The sequence below is a fragment of the Falco punctatus genome (genome assembly GCF_963210335.1).
Source record: "Falco punctatus genome assembly, chromosome: 6".
NCBI lineage: Eukaryota > Metazoa > Chordata > Aves > Falconiformes > Falconidae > Falco > Falco punctatus.
The window spans coordinates 71,153,670-71,176,259 of NC_137585.1; the positions used below are offsets into that span (position 1 = coordinate 71,153,670).

Below are 22,590 nucleotides of genomic sequence, written 5' to 3' on the forward strand. Positions count from 1 at the left end.
AGACTCACAGAGGCAGAAAGCAATCAAAATCCAACAGAAATAACGCGAGGAAGCAGAGGCTCAGAGCGCAGCACCAAGAGCAGAATGCACCTCACCATGCTCCATACCAAGGAGACACCTGCTTTCATCCTCCAGCACAAAAGCAGGCTCCATTACCCACTGAAAGAAGCATGGTCTCTAAGAAAGGATAAAAATGGGAAGAAAAGGAGATGCTGGACTTTAAATCCTATAGAGCCAATGCTCAGATGGAATACACCTTCCATCATGTCCTAAGAGTCTTTGTACAGATGTGTCTTTCTTACAGGAGGAAAACCCAAAACAGAACAACACGATAATTCACTGACAGCAAAACATCAGCGCACATCAGGATGCCTATCACCCTCCTACATGCTCCACCAAATATAGTCTCCACCTCCCCATTTTCTATCTGTCAATATAAGGGACTCCTTCTGGGAGTCTGGCAGGCGCCTTATCCACAGCAAAACCAGAGCAGCCTCAAGTCCTTCACAAAGCTAAACACATCAGAACCTCCAAAACAAAGTGCATGCACAGCCTTGATTACTTGGCCATCCTCTCCCAGCTCCCCTCTTACTAACACTCCTGGCAAGAACACAAGGTCTGCTCCTAGTTATAAACTGTACTGTTCCAAAAAGGATAACAGGCTCTGAGGTTTCACAGCAAGTAGTGCCACTGCACAGGGATGAACAACTCCAGCCAGCCCTTTCAGTGGGACTGCCCAACTGGCCCAGCCTCACTAGTTTTTGGGAAAAAGCAAAGACAACAGGGCCAGAATTATCAAGACACCACAAATACTGAACCTCATTGCAATTGCTGCAGTTGATACAGAATAGACCTGAATACTCCCCAAAGCAGTATGGTGCCTGGATGGTCCAGGTTGAGCCTGGACAGGTGACAGGTTCCTGCCATTCACAGTACAAAGCCCTGGCAGTCTGCACAACACTGGCTGGACCTTAAAACTTTTCTCCACACTCCGCTGCTAATGGTACAGCCTTTACATTGGAAAGCAGTGAGTTTCTAGTGGAAGCTGATGTTTCAGGTGGGGAAAAAAAAGAGAACATGCTAGTAATGTCCAGCATTTTATGGTGTGCAATACTTGAAAAACAGAAGGGTTTGCACCGTATTTACCTGATTTAGATTCACATGAAAAAAAACAAGCTGATAAAGAGATCCACAACAGCTGACACACAAATTCACTCACTAAAGCAAGTGACAAACAGATCGAGACAGGGGCATGTATCTGCATTCAACAGTGGAAACGTGAGAAACCATTAAACTGACCCTCCAACAAACAACCGTATTCGAAACCATAAAACAATAGATTGCCTTTAAACACAGACAGACATTGCCCCAGCGTGGAGAGACCGTGCTAGAGATTAGGTGCCACTTGACTCCTTCATATGGAGGCTCTACAGCAGTTTGTGAGACTTCCAATAGGACATGTCTTAAGATCCAGAAGAGCACAATAACCAGCAACAGAGTTCTGAATCTTGTGTGAAAACTAAACTGGAACAAGTGGAAACTTTTACCCTTAATTTTGATTTACAAGTTTGTCCAAATTTTAGACAAGCATGCTCAACAAATGGCTACGTATCAAAGAGCTCATGAAGTTCATCAGAGGAGAGCCGCATCAGTCACAAGTAACCTGCTTCAAGTGCCACCTCAGCACTGTTTTCCATCTTTCTACAACATTAACTACTACATAGTAGAAGATTCCCACCATGCAGCGCTAGTTATTTAAAAAGACCAAGGGGTGTATTTTAACAATATTTTATTTAATAACTCGAGCACTGGGTAATCAGCAATACAAAAAATCGTAACTATAGTTTACAGATCTACTTCAGAAGCAGCAGAAGACAGTTAAAGTCAGAGGGTAAATTTTACAATACTTCTTGCACTGCAAGTTATCAACACAAGCCAATTCCTACTGACAGCATGCAATATTCTTACATACAAAAGTCTGCATTAGATTTTCTTGTTAAAAGAGATGCAGGGGCACAGCAGAGTCAGTGCACTCCGCTTGCTTCTTTCCTAGAGGGTACTTCTCCAGATCAGAGGAGGGCAAGGCAAAAAAATAGTAATTCCCAAAGCCTTCAAGAGACTGAGAAGCTGCATGGAAATCTCCCTCAGTTGGTAAATGAAGAGCAGGTGCAAGCAGTAATGGAAATATTCTCAGAGCATATACATGCACATGGCAGCAGAAGTTTGACATGATGTAGCCTAGAAGTGAGATTTACTACAAAAGCAGCTCCAAGTGCTCCCAACCTGGGCTCCTACAGACACTTGTGGTTCTTTATTTTCACGTACAAGCCCAAAATCTTCCAGGCTTGAGCTTGCCAGAAGTGAAACTGGCTGGTTTTAAGTCTAAGAAAAGATGATTCAGGCTCCCAAGCAACAGAAAAATTATGAAATTCCAACACTTGAAGTAGTTCTCATGCCAAAATACCTGCAGTCTGAAAGTTGACATCTGTGCAGCCAACCAGTCACAGGGCTTTTGTCCAGGAAAGTTGAGACAATTAATTGAAGTGCAATATTACCGTGCATAAAACCCTGCATGGCCAACCTTACTCAGAAGCATTACTTACTCGCTCACCATAGCTTAATCCTCTATGAACAAGTTTATGCCACATGTTTTCCCCGACAGAGCTACAGAGAAGGGCAACCTCCAACCGACACAGCACACACTAAGGACTCCCGCTGGTACACCTGGTTTTTGCCAGGATGGCTTATTTACTTCTGTCAGGGTATCTGTTGTTCTGGCACACTGGGCAGCACAGTTGAGATGGCACGGTCCACATCCACAACGTAAACTTGTGTCAGGATAACTTACATGCTTGCTATGCAGAGCACGGCCAGGCCAAGTTACCTTCAAAGGAGCATCCCTGCAGCTCAGCAGGTATGGAGTGAAACGCCATGAGTTAATGGGGTCCATGGAAAGATTTCAATTAAACAGAAAGGCAGCATTTTCACTGCTTCACGGCAAAAATCATATTGCCCACACACATGCGAACACTGGCTCTATCCAGCTGCCAACAAACGACGCTTTACAAGAGCCATGCTCCACTCCACCTATATAACGCAAATGTACATCAGGCCACACACTTTGTAAAGAACAGATGCTATTGCAGTACATGGAATTGTAAGAACTGCACAAAACACGTACTGGATGAGGCAGACTGTTCCCCAACTTGCTGTATTTATGGCCTGTGCATAACAGCCCATGTCTCACTCGTGGTAAAGCCTGTACATAAGTGACGTGAGACTTCTGAAAAACAACTGTGATACAATAAAATACAATAAAACCCAACTGCAACACTCTATAAAATTGTAAACACATGTAGAAAATTACATGAGCATATGAGATCATTTAATTGGACACTACACTGTAACACTTATCCATGATGGAAAAGATTGAAAACTTGAGTTAATATAACTCCCAACACCTTTCCAAAGTCAGTCATTGTCATACACTTCCTCTTTCACCCTCAAAGAAAAAAAGCTGTTGCTCCCAGTTTTACCATAGGCACAAAAATCTAAATTAAAGAGATGAACAATTTCTCTCTCACCTATTTTCCCAACATTAGGGCATTAAAAGTTCAAAGTAACAGGTTCTACAAATGAGCAACCATGATGCAGATGAACCAGAAGACAAGGTAACACTACTACTAAAGTAAGGATGAACACAAGTTGCCATGATGTCACAAACGAAACTCTGAAAATAACGACTGCACACAGCCACCGCAACACTGAAAATACTCTCATCATGTCCAGGACACAGGAAGAGGGTCTAAAACCCTGCCTGGACAGCACCAAGGCTAATGCACGAGAGACAAAAACCAGAACAGCAATGCCTTTCTTAAGAGAAAAATCCCAAGATCTGGAAAGAAGAAAGATAGTTCCAGTGGAGGAGAAGAAAAATAAAGCAGAGATCCAAATCTTGATGAGGTGCACAGAAAATACCTCTCCACGCTATGAAAATTATCCGTAGCTGCAAGAAAGGTACAACTTAGTAACCCCATGCGCGTGAAGACTTTTGAGCCAACACTTCTGCCCTGTAATTATTCTTTACACTAACGAGGTCCTGAGCGCTCCAGTCATGAACCAGGTCTCTCCTGAGCCAGATGTTGTATAACCCACGAACAAAGAGACAAGATTTGTACCCCTTTTGGGGCATATGGGGGGAGGCGGGTGATGTGAATTCGGCTTGCATGATTAGCAGCATCTAAGCTCGCTGCCCTCCCAGCAGCAGCCCCGCTCCCCGACTCGCATACAAAAGGGCAGCGGCGGTCCAAGACGCTGCCACAAAGCATCCATTTGCAGTCAGAAAAATAAAAAAGTGGATGAAAAAAAAAAAAAGGAAAAAAATAAGGGGGGGGTGGGGGGACATAAGGAGGAAAGAAAATCAAAGGGAACGGAAGAAGAAAAGCCCGCCAAACGGCTGCGACCGCGACCCAACTTCCCGCCCCGGAGCGGGACGGGCTCAGGCCAGGGCCGGAGCAACCTGCTCCCGCAGCCTGCGGCACCCGGCTCGGCCGGACGCGTGGGCCTGGCGCCGGCCCGCGCCCCCCCGCCCCTCCCCTCCCCTCCCCTCCCCCCCCCGCCGCCGCCCCGTGCCCCCCCGCGGGAGGGCGCTCCGTCCCCCCGGGCTGCCCCGGCCGCGGCCGCGAGAGGCCCTCGGCGCCCCGCAAGGCCCCGCGGCCGCCGCCCTGCCGCCAACCCCCCCCTCCTCTCCGGTGGCCGGGCGGGAGCGGCCCGCGGCCCGCCACGGGGCCGCGCTCCCCCTCCTCCCCGGCGGGGCCTAGCGCGGCCCAGGCGGCCCTGCGGCGGCGCTGAGGGGAGGCGCGGGCGCCGGAGCCGGGGGTGCCTGGACGGCCGGCGGGGGCCCCCGCGTTGCTGCGGCTGCGCCGGGCTGGAGGAGCTGGGAGATTGCGCGGTAGGACACTCACCTCAGAGCGGCTGCGCTGCGGCGGGCCTGCGCCGTGGAGCCTCTGCCGGGCGGCGGCCGGGGAGGGAGCCGAGCGGGGACGCGGCGCGGCTCGTCCTGAGCCGCCGCAATGGCGAGCGGGAGAGGCGGGGACCGGCGGCGGCGGCGGCGGCGGGAGGAGGCCGGGGGGGAGAGGGAGAGAGGGGGGGAGGAGGAGGACGACGTATGGCGTCATAGCTCGGCGCCGCCGCCATGATGAGGAGGGCGAGGGCCGCGGCGGGAGGTGGTGTCGCCGCCATGTGCGGGAGGTCGTGGGCGGTGTGAGGGGCGAGGGAGGAGGTGGCGGGGCGCGGGCGGCCGCCGGCGCCATGTTGGGGAGGTTGCGCTGCCTCTTCCCCCGCTGGGAGGGGAGCGGGGGGGGGAGGGGGCACGCCGCGGGGGTGTCGGCGCCATCTTGGGGAGGTCGCACCGATTCTCCCCCTCAACGAGGAGGTGTGGAGGGGCTTCGGGCGGCGGGCGGTAGAGCTCTGAGGCGACGGCGGGCCGGGCAGGGGGTCCCAGGCGTGTTTTTCTGTGGAAAAAGCCCGTTTAAAACCACCATAGCCTGCTGCTGGGCCATGGCTTCCCTGCCTTGCACTCAGCCACGTACCACCCTGGCGTTTTTTGGGTAGGAGAAGCCATATTGCTGAGCTAATCTGGGTTTAAAAAAAAAAAACAAAACTAAGAAAAGAGAGACAGATGAAAATAACACGTCAGGAGGCCGGCAGGCTGTGCGAGAGGCCATCTGTTTGTAGCTGTAAATCTTTGCCTGCTCCCAGCGAGGGCCGCTGGCTTGAAGCAGCTGTGGCTCCTGTGCTGGAGCTCCTCCGAAACACAGCTTGGTGTCATGCCAAGGGGATGGGTGTCCCTGCTGCACGTAAGAAAACAGTGATAAGACCATTGGTGGCCCAACCGCCTGTTCTCTGCCCTGATCACCAACGTACTCCACAAGGCCTCTCGTTTCCGCTGCCAACGAGTGGGTATCAAATGGAACTCGGCTTTAGCGCCACTAACTATCCTTCCTGGTATGTGGAAGCTAGTAGTTTCTTGTATTATCATACTAGGGCTCAGAGATGTCTGTTGGGATTGTGGCCTTGTTCTGGGGGAAGGGGTTCACATTTGAAGGCTGTTGCTGTCCCAAGGCAGCCAGGGTTTTCAGTAGAAACCTGCAATATAAAGGATTTAAAACAGAGGGAAAAGGAGGTGAGGGGAAATATAAATCTGTGCTTTGTAGGAGGGAGTCTTAAGATGGGACTTGATGTTTCATCCACTGAATCTGTCAAATATGTTTTCCCCACACCTGAAGAGTTACGTAGAAAATACAATGAGAACAGGTACCAGGAGAAGAGTTCACAGAAGCTGGTTAAGAGCAGCCTGGAAAGCAAAATATTTTCAGTAATGCTTCATTCAGGATCTTACATGTTTCTTATGTGCTCTGTGCTAAATATGTGGCAGATCAAAAATTCAGTAGACTTTTACGTTAATCATAATTTTATTTTTGTTGGCGTAAAAGGTACATAATTTGTTTCATTTCAGGACATCAGCCTGCCATCTGTGCCTAGTAGAAACCTCGTCCATGGGTATGTCATTGTACTAAAAATGATAAAATTTTGGTCATTATACTAATATCAACTACTGGGATTTTACAAGTTCCCTTGGCATGTAGTACCAGTCCCTGTAAAAGGGGATGTGTCCTACATGCCTGCCAACTCACAGCACTCTGCAAATGTACTGATACTCAGGCAAAACCAGAAAATGCAGAAATAACTTTCATCTGATAGGTGGAATAAAACACAGCCACCAATTTTTTCTATTTACAAATAGAATAAAGCAGTAGTAGGTGACTTGTTAGGGTAGGAAGAGATGACCGCACTATACCCATCTGAAGATGCAAGCATATGGAAAGCACAGTATGGAAAACAAATGCTAACTGGTGTGCCTCCTTTGCAGAGCCATCCAAGGCAATTGGCATGCGTATTGGGTCAGCTCAGGATTGACTGTCCACTCTGTAGAGTCACATTCCAGTTGTCGCTTGCGCAGTGCCCCTGCATTTTTTGGGGATCTTTGCTACAGCATGCACACTCACAGCACATTGTGGGGAAAATAACACCTCTGCTTTTCACGGGAATGTCACCTCAGACCCTGTAGACTCAAACGCGCTTTAAGTTTTGGATGCTCTGGATTTTTGTCATTGGCCCCCCATAGGTATGAAGTGTGGATCCAGGCCAAGTGGTGACTTATGCCAGTTGCTGAGATGAATGTATCTTCTGCTGCAGAGCTGTGAAGGTGTTCTGGCTGGGCTTGCCGCTCCTTGAAGAGAGGGGAGTGCCTTGCCAATGCAGGCAGACATGTGGAGGCAGCTGATGCGGACTGTAGCAGCAGTGGAATTCCCTTGTGCTAATCAGCAGTTTTGGAGCTGGGCCACAAGCACTGAGACCTGAGGCTGTGCTAGTCGACAGGCCTGGTATAACCCATAGTGACCCAGAATCTCCACAGGAGGAAGATCACTTCCTGATATGTAACAGGAAAGTAGTTTTAGATGAGCTACCAAGAAAATTTCATAATGGTAGGATCTGATAATACTGGAAGAGCTTTGGGACACTCCGGAGTCTCCCCCATTGGAGGTTTTAAGAACAGGTTAGACAAAATACTGCTCAGGAATGCTGTAGGTAGAGTTGCTCCTGCCTCAGGGAGAGGGGTGGATGACATGGTCATCTCAGAGTCCCATCCTGGTACATATTTTCAAGGCCACACGTTGCTAATCAGTTTGGAATGGGCAGATCAAACCATAGGCTTGTGAAAGTGCATATCTATGAGCCAATAGCTGTTGAGTGTGCTGGGACAGTGGCTGGCACACGTGCTTACTTTTTTTCCACCCCTCTCAAAATGCTCTTAGTTACATGAAGAGAGGAGTGCACACAGGACCAAAGTCTCTTGGTAGGGAACAGCACCGACATTCATTTGGGATGTGCCAAAAAGGTCCTCCAGAGAGGCAGCATTTCCTAGTATGAACAAACTAACACTTTCTCTTTGAAAAACTGAGCATCAGCATGTCTCTCCCCAGGTTCTCACGAGGTTGCAGACCACGCTGTGTCATTCACCCATAATCCTGCGTGAAAAGGGTTGGGAAAAGAATCCTGGTGAGTACAAGTCTACATTTGGCCAGCAGAAGGGTAGGTAGCCTGACTTGCACACCCATGGGAATGCCAGGGACTGGTTAGGACATGCTTTATCCAGCATTCAGGGAAAGATGAGGAAGGAACAATGATGCATGGTGGGAAAGGGAGCTCTGGTGGCAGGGCAGGCCCAGAAAGGTTAACCTTTCTACATCCTGGGTCTGAGAAGAGAAAATGTGAAAGGGATAACGTGAGGACAATGTTACCAAGCTACCAGCTGGATGTGTCTGATCAGGTGCTGTCAGGCTGTAAGAGAGAGGTCAGAAGACTATGTACAAGCTGTTCTAGCAGATCTCCTTGTCTTTGGTTGGTGACTTCTGGGACAGAACAAGAAAACAGATGAGTAACAAGGAAGGATTGCCTAGGAAAGGACGCACAGGAAAGCATAAGGGGAATGGGAGTGCCTGGGTCAATTAGCTGGTGCTGCTTTGTAACATGGGTGGGTTACTACCATCAGCATAAGTGGCTTTTGAGCTTTGGCCAAAAGCCTCAGACAGGTCTGGCCTGAAAGTGCCACCAGCCTTGGGTCACAGATTTTGTGTGTTTTCAGGTGCCACAGAAGGGTCCATGCACAAATAAGAGTCAGAGTCTTGGCTCCAGTGAAGACTTTTCTTCTGTGGGAGTGTGGCTGTATTACAACCAGAAGGTTTGCAGGTGTCAAAAAGTACTATTAACTTTTGGGGACCACAAACATCAAGTTTTCCTAAGGGAAACACATGCCCTTGCTGGTGTATTTAGCACATCTCATAGACCAGGTCAATCCAACATACTGCTCCTGTCAGCTAAGACAATGTGGGCGGGTGGGGAGGGGGGAAGATTTCTCCAAAAAGTGTTTCAGAGTCACAGGTGTAGCTGCAGGACTTCTGAACACACCAACTCTTGCATATTTTGTGAACAGATACTGTAACAAACAAGAATCTGTTACTTTCCTGGATTTATATGGGAAGGCTGATCTCTGGCATGCTGGAGGTGAAGGACCTGCAGGTGGTTGTGCAGCAGAAGATGCATTCCTGGCAGCGGCAGCAATGCTCTTCAGGGTCTGATTGCCACCGAATGTCCTAGCTGCCTCGGAGTTAAAACATCTACTACTGCCTGTTGGCACTTGCAAGGCCGCCTGTGCTTGCAAGTGATGGAAGAGGTGGAATCCCAGCCGCTTGGCATCTTGTATCGGCAGGCGAAGAAAAGTGGATGGGTCTGTTGTCTTTCATACAGAGTTCTTATTCTCATCTTAAGCCCATTGAAAAGTAACTGATTAACCCACTGTGCTGTAAACAAAACACCCTGATGATTTAGCAGAACTAACTGAGCAGTTTTTGAACATTCACAGTGGAGCCTGAAGGGGGGAAGAATACAGGCACAGCTGCTTGGCCTTTTTCTTTTCTCCCTCTTTTTCAGATTAAAAAAATTGCATCCATTGCTTTTCTTTAATGCAAGTCTTCGCAACAGCGATTGTTCAGTAATGTGCAATGAACCAGATTTGCACGGCTCATAAAGAGCCAGGCTGGGTTTCATTACTCTAAGGAGGATGTTGATAGTGCAATGAGTTTGTTGTAAGTAGCCTTGATTAGGCTCTCTGGTTGCCACAGCTTCTCTGGAGCCGGATTAGACCAATGCTGAGTCTGAGTTTTGCAAGGATTCCTGTGATGAGAAGCTCTGTTAGTTTTTGTAGTCACCAAAATCTACACAGGTGCAATTGTTCTGGAGAGCTGCTGCTGCTAAAATAGTAGATTCCTGCAGCATATCCCAGAGCCTGTCAGGGCTCTGCAAATATGGATTTCTGGTCATTCATCTGAATATTACATCTCTTCAATTTAGATCCTTATACCTAGTTCACCATTGTGTACACTCCTCAGGTATTTTCAGCTTATTTTCACTCCTTCTGTTCAAATACTGTTTGGTCACATTCTGCATACACTGATCTTGCCATTTGTCTGCACAGTCTATGACAAGCACCTAAAGTTGTCCAGTGTTAGGGCAACATGGGACAGAGTAAAGAGGCTGAAGATAATATGTGATTAGCTTTGCCAGGTATGAGAGAGAAGAGGCATTTTCCCATATAATTCCAGTTCTCCAGGCTTATTATTTAACATATTTGGTCTCTTTCCCAGATTGTCAGTACCTCCGTGAAAAAGAGCTTTTTTCTGTATTTCAGGCTCAGTGTCATGAGATCCACCTTAAGACCAGAGTTTCCAGCGTGGCTTCTGGGTTATGATGCCATAACTCTTAACTGGAGAGCTTGGGTAATTCTTTGTCATCACCACCCAGAGCCAGCTCACACTCATAATTTCACCAGCAAAAAAAACCTCATATAGAAAGGAATTGGGCAGTCAACACTTAATTTCAAGACTGATTTTCTTGGACAGTAATAAATTTTGTTAGGGCTCTGCTGCCTATTTTTAAGTACTGTTTGGCTACTCACCTGAACCAGCAGTGCTCCAAGGCAGCCTCAAAAGGTTTCCCTTGGGAGTAGGGAAGGTTACAGCAGAAAGAGGATCTGTGCTATGGGCTCTGGAGACCTCAGTTTTCTCATCAGCAGGGTGAAAGAATTCATGGTTTGAAGATCTAGAACAGGGGTCCTCAAACTTTTTTAACAGGGGGCCGGTGCGCAGATGAAGTGGCAGGAAGTCATCTGCGGCTGCTTGCTGCTTGGTTCCCCCCCACCAACCCCTGGCAGAGGGGGGGGGAAGTTCTGTAAATACGGGGGGCTGGATTGAGGACCCTGGGGGGCCGTATCCAGTCTGCGGGCTGTAGTTTGAGGACCCCTGATCTAGAACATACCCCACATTGGGACTGAGACCCCTGTTTTGGCGTATGATTATACAACAAAATGGAGTCTGAATGTGCAGCAACACAAGCCATACATGACATGTTTTGGGTATAACAGCTTTACTTGTGGTTCCCCTTCTGCAGCAGCCAGTAACCAAAAGCGGTCTGGATTTTGGGCTTGCCCCACAGCAGCCAGCTTCTTCACTGCTTCTGGTGATTAATCGTTTCTATTCTGTCAGTGCCCAGAGTATTTAGAAATAAAAGACAGCAGTGTTGGATGAGTGCCATTCTCTCATCTCTATGAAACAGCAGTAATAGTAACAACTACTGAGAGAGAATGGCATGTAAGAGCCCACTTAGGCTATTATGTATAGCTTTTCAGTGTGCATTGCAACGTTCCTTGCAGCTAAGCACCAAACTACAGTAGATTTTACAGCAAAAACAGTTAATGGGGAGACAAAAATGAGAGTGTAAAAAAAGAAGAAAGGAGATGGGAACTTGTTGGCAGGAAGGCTTTCCTCTCCTATCCCCACGTTTTGCCTGAAGCTTATTTTCAGACACACTGGTGAAGATTTTTTTTTTATTGGTTCTTAGGACAGGGGTAGCCTGACTCTAATTTCCATGCTGAGGCTTGCTGTTTACCAGTCCTGCACTGCTGCTGGAACACCTGATAATCCCAGTCCTCGATTGTGGGACAGAGCTGGCAGGAGTGGCTGTGGCCAGCACTGCTCCAGCAAACTTGGGAGCCCAACTTGGGAGCCAAACTTGGGTGACCCCTCCTTAGACCAGCTGCTGTCTTCCTAACGCAGTAGCATACAGCACTTCCAAGTAACATGCTGCTGCAATGACTTTTGTACAGGGCTTCAAATCTGCTTGTTGTGAGATACTTCTTCAGGTCCAAGCTGCTTTTCTTAGGGAAAAAAATTCTCTAAGCAGTCACTGAAGACTGATTACACCAAATTGGATATTTATGATTTGCTTTTCTTCATTACTCAAGGCAATTTCGCCTAAACTGTGTAACAGGCAAGGCGATTTTCCCCTGGCTGGGCTAGCCATCTGAACACAATTACACTTGGCTATTATTAGCGAGAGTGAGCAGGGCTGAGTTTACAACTGTGCAGGAGTGATAAGCTCAAGACGACTGTGCTTCCTCTCCAAGGAACTGTCTAGCTCCGCTCCACTCCTCCGCATCTGAGACACCACCATGCTGAAGTCAGGAGGTATTTTTGTTCTCTGAACAGGGATGCCCAAGTGGCACAGGCCGAGTGGTTTTCTTTTAACGGCAGATTAGACAGACACAATATCCTGCACAGTTTTACTCTTGTCATCCAAGACACTAGTTACAGAGGTTTTCAAGTTTTCTGGTACCCCTTTTTATGGCCTTTAGCCCAAATACCTTAGGACCCCCAAGCCATGATGGCTATGCTAGTTTCTCTGGACTCATCACTTCGAAGAACTTACATTTCTGTGTCCACACTAAATTTGAATTTGCATTTTCATTAAAATCTTAAATATGACAGAGAGTGGGATAGATCTCCCTAGATATTCCTATACCTAAACAAGACACCTGGGGCTGCTTTAAGCCTCTGCATACATTTAATCAGAGGAATCACATCCTTACTATATGAATCTAGACAACTAGTCCAGGTATTGTTGCAGACATTTAGATTTAGGGGAGATTAATCCCATGAGTCTCAGTTTTATGACTCTCATGTAGCAACATGTGAGAAGAAAAACTATGTTGGAAGTATTGTCACCTTCTGCTGACGAAACAGTAGCATTGTGAAGTATGGAGGAGAGCAACAAGAATAACAAGTTTAAAAAGTGTAATATAGGAATGAAAGGCTGAAAGTAGTGCACTTTCTTACTATAAAGAGCTGAAAGGAAGGAAGTTTAAGAGAAAGGAGGCATAACAATACTCACTTCATGAAAGATCATTGTAAAGACAGTGATGAACTGTGGGTTATGACTGCTGGTGAGCTCAGGACTAGCACAGCTGTGCCACATGTAGGCATGGGAACAGTCCTGGAGTTACCCGAGAGCTGAACGATCCTGGGATATTTCAAGAGACAGTGAGAAGCTTGCCAGAGACACCCCCAGGAGGTTGCCAGTCTGAAATCTCACAAACTATTAAAACTACTTTCATCTCCTCTTCCAAGTAACCTTGCAATGCCAGGTTGTGAAGAACTTTTTAACACCTGTCAAAGCATTGCAACAGACCCTAACTGTGGTTCTAAGCAAGAAAAGCAAAGTATCCACTGCTAGTGTAAGAGCTTGGAATGTTTCCTCCTCTGCTCACTGCTTTCTGGTAATGGCAACAGAAATTATGCAAGCCACATGCATAAGACGATGGAAAAGGATGAGAAATCAATAAAAACGTACATTTCTAAGAAAACAGACCTATTCCTTGGACAGTTCCAAAAGGGCAAGCTATAATTATCAGGTACTCCCAAAATATTGTATCTATTTTCAGAAGGTGCCGGGCTTCCTGGATAAAGTATCTGAGAAGCCAAAACAACAGGTGACAGAAGGACTTTTTCTTTCAAGGACACCATTTCAGGCCGTATCATTTGAGATGAGCCAGACACCATGGCAAGCTCAACAGTTACTACTGGAATAAGACAAAGAGCCTCATGTTTAGAAAGCTCTCATGTGCTCCAGCAGAAGATGCCTGTTTCAATAGGTCTGATTTAACTTCAGCTTTAAATAATAAATAAAGCATTACATACCTTGAAGAACTGAAGCAGAAGGGGAAATGACAAAATGGAGAACACTAGAGAGGGTCAATAGTATCAGAAGAAGCAGTGATTTCATAAGGGTTGGCATTTTCTTCCTTTCATTTCTTCAAGCATTGGATTGTTGCCAATAAGCAGATTGCAAGTCATGTCAGAAGATTTAAACCAACCATAACTCCTTATGAAGCTCTGTTACGAAGCAGCTGATGTTGCAAGACAATTCTTTTCCCATAGAAAGGTCGGATTAAGAAAACAAGGAACGTGACATCATTCATCTACATCACTTATGATCGATCCAGCCTTCACTTCTGCTGTTGTAGGGGCTTGATAAAGACAATTCTTTTCCCATAGAAAGGTCGGATTAAGAAAACAAGGAACGTGACATCATTCATCTACATCACTTATGATCGATCCAGCCTTCACTTCTGCTGTTGTAGGGGCTTGATAAATTCTGCTTACAACCCAAACTCTACAGACATGAAATAGATACCCTTAACAGGCCCCACCCCTTCTCTGACGAAAAAAAATTTCCATCTTACACATGCAGAGCATTCCCACTGGCTCCTCCACAACCATCTCTAGTGAAGAATACATTAAATCAAGTATTGGAAACTCCCAGCATCATCAAAAGCAAATGTCACAAAACAGAAATTCTCTCTCTATATATATAAACATATTACGGCTTCAAGGTCAGTCAACCTACATAACATTTTGAATTGCTATGAAAATAAACCCATAGAAGCTGTCACAGACAACATTTTGTGTAAACAAGAGGGGACCCAGATCATTCCTGCTATGCAATGAGCATAAAAGTGGTTGTAACTGTGTATTCCACAAAGTGGAATACGTTCTACGGTAGTACATCCATCAGATGAGATGAGGATTGGGCAGCAGATTTATTCTACAAACATGTTTTTCAGATGAAGAGAGGTCAAAAAAGTCATAGATAGTAAAAATAACTTTTCCAGGAATGAAATAATAAGGGAATGAGCTGTTTGCTATAAATGTGGCAAAGAAACATCAGACATTTTGGTTCAGAAGTGGTCACGCCTCACATGCCTGCTTCCCATCTCCTTTTTATCTGTAAGAGGATCCCAGCATGACTAGCTCAGGCAGAGCTCGATATGCCATAGACATGCAAAGCAAGGTGAGATGACCCATGTTTAAAGACTCTTTCAAATGTGTTGACCATTTAGCCATAGAGAAAACTAAAAAAAAAAACCCAGCTGCAATAATTATTGTAACTAATTGCTTTAACAATACAACTTCAATTCAAATGTCAGTTTTGTAGCTTCTGATTTACCATCTCAGTATGCGTGGAGAACTCTTCTCCCAGGCTGGTTATCTTTGTACTTCACAGAAGGGGCACTTCCTATTAAATGATGTGGAAAAAGTACCCCCAAGAGATGTATGACCTACTTGAATCACCCTGAGAGAGAAAAGATTTTCTGAAGTTAAATGTCATTTTCTGCTTACACTAGATGGCATTAAGTGCTTTTGCTTTCTTCATATAATCCATGTACTGCAGTCTACCTGCTAATATTTAAAAAGGGCTTCCTTCTAGACTGTAGGAGCACTTGGCCTATTGCTTGCAATTTCAGCTATTAAAAATATTCTAGCATTCAGCAATAATTGCAGGTGAACTTTTAAAGCATTTGGTTCAAGAATGTCCACCAAAGAGCAAACTGCTCCCTTCATGGCATATAATCACAGCCATTCCAAGGAAGCTGTTGTAACCATGTGTTGTATTAAATGTTTTACTCATTTTTCTTAAACATTTCTCTTTTAGTGCCAGTTACGACTAGAAGACAATTGGGAGAAATGCTGATACTAAGCCAGCCTTTTGCATAAAAAAAAATCACACTCAGTTTACTTTAGCTTAGTCATAAATATACCAGACCTTAACAGTAAAGAATAAAAAACCCCTTTGTTTCTCCTGAAGTGATATAGCAATAACCTAGAAGGAACACTTCAGACTGAAAGGGCCCTATTTTATTTTAAAAGAACTAAATATTTCTTATCTTTAACAAAATTAAGTGCAGACTAAATCAAAAAAGCCAAGGAAAAAGGTATATTCTCCCAGGGATTCTCTTAGGACTAACCTATGATCTGAGACCGTCAGGGTGGGAGGGCCCTAAGCTTTCCCTAAGGGGACAGCAAAAGCATCTGCAAAAAGCAGGACTCCAGAATTCAATGAATACCTCCAGAAAGCTACTGGTATATTTCTATACTACTGGATAATTCTATAGTATATAACACGCTGGAATGTAACAAAACCATTCCAGTATCTGAAATGAAAGACATCAATACTTGCAAGTGCCATGGTACCTAGACCACATGTCTCAGAGAGCAACCGTTTCTGTAAGTTCCAATATTTTGTTCCTTGTGGTCTTTTGTATAACAATTACTAGCAAAAGAGAGGGGGTGGGGGGTGGGGTGGGGGGGGAAGACATGCCTTTTTAAAATAAACAGCTTGAAAGAGAGAGGCATGTAAGAAAGACAGTAAAATTGGGCTTTCTTTGTTCCTGGAGGACATCTGAAATGGCAGTGGGGAACCAAGACAGTGAAAAATGAGCAAATGAGACAGGAGTTAGCTTACTGAAAACTCTATTTGATTATTTACTTCTGCTGACACTAGTGAGTGCCAACATCTAATACACCTTTTGGATGAAAGTTTTTCTTCAAAAATATACCATATTAACCTCTTCATTATGGAGATACCATTTATAAGCAAAAAAAGTCCTCAGGTCTCCTCCCCTGAAGTTGGGAAATAACAGCCAGTGCATTTCTTAAAATAAGAAATGACACAAAAGGATTCATGCCACTTCTCAAGCTTTTATTACGTATCATAAAGATCCACAGTGCTTTTCTTAATGTGAAAATAACATGCCAGGAGATGCAAGGTAATACAGAAACGCTGACTGAAGAGTAAAGCAGCTGATCACATACAGCTTGAAATACTCTAATACCAAATGTGGTGAATAATAACTTTTTTAAAAACTCTCGATATCTATATATATATCCACCACTTACATCACATAATAGTCCTGTGACTCTCCCCTCCCCGCCCCTGTGCCCCACCCACAAACATGCAATCAACATCCAGTGTATTTTTAACAGCTTTGGTACACAACTTCCTACAGGAAACATCCTGTACCCAAAGCAGCACACTGTGCTTGACTACTCGGTAACAGCAAAATGAGGGAAGTACTACACAAATGTGACTCGCTGCAAGACATAATGGACATAACGCCATGAAGTTCCCTTGCAGTGTGACCGTAAAACAAAGGGCCTCTCCAGCTTGCAGTTTCCCCTCAAAAGATTTTGTGTGGATTTGAGCAGAACAGGCTTTATTCATCATAAACTCAGCTTCTAAGTTCTGTGTCCCAGCAAGCAGAAAAGCCTGCCACAGAATCACACTCTTACAGGTTGTGATAAACCAGAAATATCAACAAGTGTCACGCCGCAGCAGGAGAGACTCCCTGTCAACTCATGTCCACTTAAGCCAGAGTCTTCCTTAGAAGCTAGAAGCAGAGCCTGCAGCACTCTTAAGCAACACATTCAAATAGAAAATCGAGCCATTTGAAGTCCAAACTTTTCTTTAGAGATGTCTGTTGGTCTTTATTACCACCAGGGATCCTGAATTACATGCAAAATTGAGATGGATCAAGGCATGAGAGAGGTAAAAGGGAAAAAGAAAGTGTGTTTCATTTTTCAGTTTGGGCTGATTGGAAGGGTTTTTTCATCTGTTGTCAAAGAAATGAATGGCAACTTTTCAGATACACTAGAAAGCAGAGTCTTTGTCCTTTGCACATTGCTGGTCACCTTTTGGTAAGTGCTCAACTGCGTCATGCAGAAATCAGGTTGGTATTTTAAGAGAAAACATATAATGGTATTTCAGTATTTTTTCCAGTAATTTTGGCATACTAAAACTTTGCAAGTCTTTGTACTCTGGTCTATCACAGATGTAAAAATGGCTTTCCTTACTTGTAACCATTGTATCAGATCAGACCACTTGCCTGTCTTGTGTGGCACACTGTCTCCCACACTGGCCAAGTAACAGTTGGTTCAGAGGAAACTGTGCACAAGGCTGCGATAGGTAGCTGGAGAATAAGTTGCCCAGAAGGAAGTTACTTCCCCAGACACCTGGTCTGCATGCAATTGCTTAAATTGGGTTCTTCAGCTTGGCAAGAGATTGTACTGCTCTTCAGCTGCTCCTGCAAACTGACCTTGGGACCCAAACTGACAGCGATAGGGGCTCCCTCCCACGATGTTAGGCAGTTCCTACCTCAGTGCTCAGAAACACACGTTCCTTAAAGTTATGTGTAGTAAATGCATCATACAAAAAATTTTTTTTTTATTAATTTGTTTTCAAATGTTTAGCTCAAGATCTTAAATACAGAGGTCACAAGAGATCTCTTGCTTTAGAATGTTGATACTTGGAGGAAATACTTACACTATACTTGGAAAAACTATTTGCTGTGACCAGAGACTTCCTGGTGGGTGATGGGGAAGCAAGAACATGAGTAAATGCTGAGGAAGACACATTGATGCATAACAGAACAAACAAGTACCGCAAACCACATCTCTGATTCATCAGAACATGCCAACTGCCAACTAATTAGCAAGAAAACACAATATCCACCATGATTTTCTTGACATGTAGATGAAACCAGTGGAATAGCGCAGTACATACATATGTACAGCTACATAACAACAGTAGCTGGCCTACAAGCAATGCTATGATTTTACCTGTCAAGGCATCTTCATAGAGGAACATTTTAGATGGAAAAGCTGCATAAGGCTTTATCAGTTTGGGCTGATCACATAATTGCCTGTTTTGTTACCCATAACATAAAGCTACCTGGAAGTCAAAAAGGTGCTGCACCTCCTGGAGTTTTAAGTCAGAAACAGCCTTGAGAGCCAGCTCGCTGCTCTGCCAGATCAGCATCACAGATGTTCAGCCCCAAGACAGCAACTGAAATTCTGATGTGATACTTCCTGTGCACATCACAGTGCTGCACGGTTTAAAAAGCAGTCTTGCAGGCTCACAGTCCCTTGGGTATCCTAGAGAACTGGGAAATCTCCCCTCATAGTAGCTCTAACCCACTGCAGATTCTCTTTTCCCAACTCTTTCTCCAAGATTGCAGCCCTTTTGCATTCCTCCCCACAGCCTCCATCAGTTCAGGACATATCCTTACCCCTCCCAGTCACTGCACTGCATCCTTCCAGTCAGTGTAAGGATCTGAGAGAGATGTACAGCTTCACTCAACATGCTGCTTCACAATTTACCAAGATCGGCATTAAACACATGTGGAGGGAATGGAGTGAAAGAACTATGAACCGTAACACAAAGTTTGTGGTCTCTAGCCAGGATGTTGGGACTAAGGCAGATTCGTGTAAGGGAGACCTGGGTGGGGGGAGGAGGGTTCATCATAACCTCTAACTGTGTTTAACAGCATCACTGATAACATCTAAGCCAAATCTCCAGATTTTAACTACAGCCAAAGGAGGGCTGGTGATTTGCTGGAGCTTCAAGCACTGCTTATCTGACCAAAGGTAGCCATTTAGTTTAGAACAAGGTGAATCACGCAGATACACAGATGGCATCACATGGCTCTTTGTTGACCCAGAGAGGGAGCGTTGGATGACTCTCAGGACAGATAAGCTGACGTTATAGAAATCATACTTAACACTGTCAACCTTACCATGGTATCAAATTTCTGAGTTCAAGTTTCCACCAGTGCCAATTAAACCAGCTGGAGGTACACCAGCATATCAGGGAGCATGTCCCATCCATAAAAGAACGGCAGGGGTATGGGTAAAGCAAACTCCACTACAAACCCTCCAGACACAATGTTTTATTCCACACAGGGCTGGAGGGTGAAGGGCCACAGCTGAAATTACAATGGCACAGTGTCACTTACCATTTGTCACTCTGCTTGAGCTATAATAAGAGTCTCTTTGTATGGACACAACAGTGATTATGGCAAAATATTTGAGCTAACCACTGGAGAGGTCAGTACAAGTCTAATCTGCAAAAAAGTCTCTTCTTCACTGGGGAGCTTGATTTCACTAAGTCCTTTGCTTTCCAGCCATCCGGTTACTTTCCTTTCTTCCCCTTCTTTTTGGGAGAGCCAGGCCACGGAAAGCCCCGGAATGCCAGGCAGGCAGGGGCATTGTGACAGATGTAGTAAGCGTTGAGCATGGCAGCTGGGCTGAGGATATCCACTTCCTTCGCCATCTTCTTTCCTTTCTTCTTGAAGCTTTTGCCTTTGCCACGCTTGGGTTTGCTGCTTTTAACTGCCTGCAGAGAGAAAATGGCCAAAAACCCACTCAGTTCTGTGTCTTTATTGTCTCACTTCTGGGCAGAGGATCCCAAGACATCCCGGAACAGCTGTTTCATTGCATCTTAGTCTTGACTTGCAGTATTAGCTCAGAGCCCATGACTCTCTATTCCTGTACCCTGTGGTGATTTTTATGTGGACTCACAAGCATTAGTACACTTTCACCAAATCCGTATTTGCTCTGTAGGCTGTAAGAATCTTTAAAGTCACTAGACAGAGCTAATTAGTGTTCCCCTGTGCTTCTCTCTGGAGAAAAAAAAAAAGTTTGTGCACAATGGAAATTATACATCCTTTTCAACTGCATTTTTAAAATAATGCATTACAATACAATCTTGAAGTAAGCTAGGTCTATGTTCATCCACTACTGCATGTCTACTTGTGACTGGGTCATAAACTAGAAAATCAGGTCTTCCTTCTTAAAGCTGCAGCCTTTTCAAGGCTCTGTGATACCATTGCCCTTCTACCATTAGCAGTAACACAAATGTAAGGAGCAACTCTGCCATTCTGTACGTAGGAAGGTGTTGCCAAGACTCCCCAAAACCCTAGATCAGCCAAAAAAAATACTCCTGTTAACCCTAGTTGATTAGCACTTGTGCCTGAACACCCAGCCTCTGGCCTCTGAGAGGGATTTGCCAGAGTCTGATTCACTCCCTGGATTGTTTTCTCACCCATTCTGGCCACTCCTTGCAACAAGCCTGGAGCATGTCTACTTGGAAGACACTGCCTCCAGGCATCGAGCAACAGAAATGGTGTCAGGGACCCAGAAGGATCTTTCATTGCTGCTTTGTAGGCAGGAAAATGGTGAGAGTAAACAGAGCCAGAAGGTGGGCAGCTTCCCAGGAATGTCGATGCAGGGACAGCTAGTCCCAGACAAAAGGCTGAATGGGAGTATTTACACATAAAGAGTGACTAAAAGTATGATCTCTGGTCTGATGCCAAGAGCACTTTCAGTACATACCAAGTCACTTTATGCATCTGCCCATCTATTTCTGTTGTTTGCCTGGTTTTGCATACTGTAATTACATGGATCCAAGCACTTCATTAGTAAGAGTCAGCACAGATACAGCCAGAAAGGTCACATGTAACTATCAGTTGGGCATAAACTAGGGGAAAGCAGTATATGTAGCATATTTTTCATGGTATCAGTTCTAAAGAGCCCCTTTACAGCTCGGTACTGTTCAGTGCAAAAAAAGCCAAACATTTGTTCTCTGGGGTATGAGAACAGTCAGGGATACAACCTTCAGAATCAGCCAAGACTGTAATGTGAAGAAATATGTTTGGGTAAAGAAAAAGGGGAAAAAAAAAAGTGTCAGTATTTTTATATAAAACATACAGAACCACTATCCACAGAAGGAAAAAATCAGACAGAAAATAAAGCGTGCAAGCTGCAGCTGACAGCAGATTGTTTCCTAAACCTCCAGTCATGCAGATTGCAAACTACTTGAACTCAGACATATATTAGAGAAGGTGACAAGCCTTTTTTGCAGACCTTAATTGGATATAATTTTTAGAATACTTTGTGCTGGAATGTGCACACTTCAGAGAAGGTGCTTATGTCAGTTTTTTCAGCCAGTTGCCTGAATCACACTCCGTTTTACACACTCCCAGCAGGGTCTGTGACAGATTTTGTGAGGATGATTGGGTTCCTGGTCAGAATTTGGCCTGTTCCTTAATAAAATGTAAAAAAAAAAAAAACCAACAACCCAAAAAACCCGAGAGAGAGAGAAGTCCAGAGGTCCTTATAGGTAAAGGCAAACTGTTGGCTAAGTCTGCAGTGAGAAAGAGGGACTGCCTTTCATCTAGAGCAGCCTGTTTCCACTGTCCCCCTGCAGCAGATACCTCTGACCTCCAGGCTTTAAATGTTCTCAATAATTGCCAGCAACTGTCTTGTCTTCTGTTTCCCATCTCTCATGAAATGGGGCATCAGTAAGCTGTAGCCTGCAGTCAGCTCACACATTCGAGCACAACCAAGAGCAGCGGTTCCCAAAGCACAGAAAGCTAACAAGCTACGTAACACTTTGTGTGTGTATGTGCTCATACAGCAGTGCTGAAGCCAACGCCTCACACACCAGCTGAGGAGCCCAGGATTTCTCATGCATTTATCAGGCAACCAGAGGACATGATGCAAATTTTTTTCAGTGCGTATAGGCAGGACTCTTACAAATCAGTCTTCCTACCCTGATCTCTTCCGAGTTTTTAAACTACAGCCCAGCATGACATCCAAACACTCTTCAAAAGTACTGGGAGATCCATATTTGTGCAGCATTTTCATTCACCTACAAGCAGTAAGATTTGAGGCTTTATAGGATGTGTGCAAAGTTTTACAGCCCATACCCATGAAAAGCAAGAAAAGCTAAAAGTCAGAATCAGGTGCATACTTGCACAAAAAGTAAATTTGGTCAGGTCAGTTTATACCCTGCAGCTTAACTTTATTTCCTTAAAAAGTGGTATCAATACTCCAGAAGAGTCAAACCTGTATTGCCATGTCGAAGTCTTTTTACAGAGCAGTGGGACTCCACATCAAGCCCTGAAGATGGACCCTGCAACACACAGTAACGCAGTGGGTAACACACTCTGCAAAGCAC

The 22,590-nt window shown here is 45.1% G+C and overlaps 2 protein-coding genes across 11 annotated transcripts in view; one reads left to right on the forward strand and one right to left on the reverse strand.

Moving 5' to 3' along the window:
• Positions 1–19,766, reverse strand: part of NRF1 (nuclear respiratory factor 1) — an 88,817-nt gene extending 69,051 nt beyond the window's left edge. For 9 of the 10 annotated variants that reach the window (XM_080391309.1, XM_080391317.1, XM_080391315.1 and 6 more), the window contains exon 1: positions 4,965–8,049. The gene's annotated coding sequence lies outside the window, so the exon portion shown is untranslated. Of the gene's footprint in view, positions 1–4,964; positions 8,091–19,366 lie in introns of those variants that run through there. The other variant, XM_080391314.1, reaches the window with a different exon arrangement.
• Positions 3,636–9,585, forward strand: LOC308066327 (uncharacterized protein; the record flags this gene model as incomplete). The annotated part of the gene is made up of 4 exons (XM_080393458.1): positions 3,636–3,671; positions 4,235–4,951; positions 8,046–8,121; positions 9,056–9,585. 4 exons carry the CDS (start codon positions 3,636–3,638, stop codon positions 9,217–9,219), a joined length of 993 nt encoding a protein of 330 aa, XP_080249584.1. The 3' UTR covers positions 9,220–9,585.
• Positions 19,767–22,590: the final 2,824 nt, after the last annotated feature.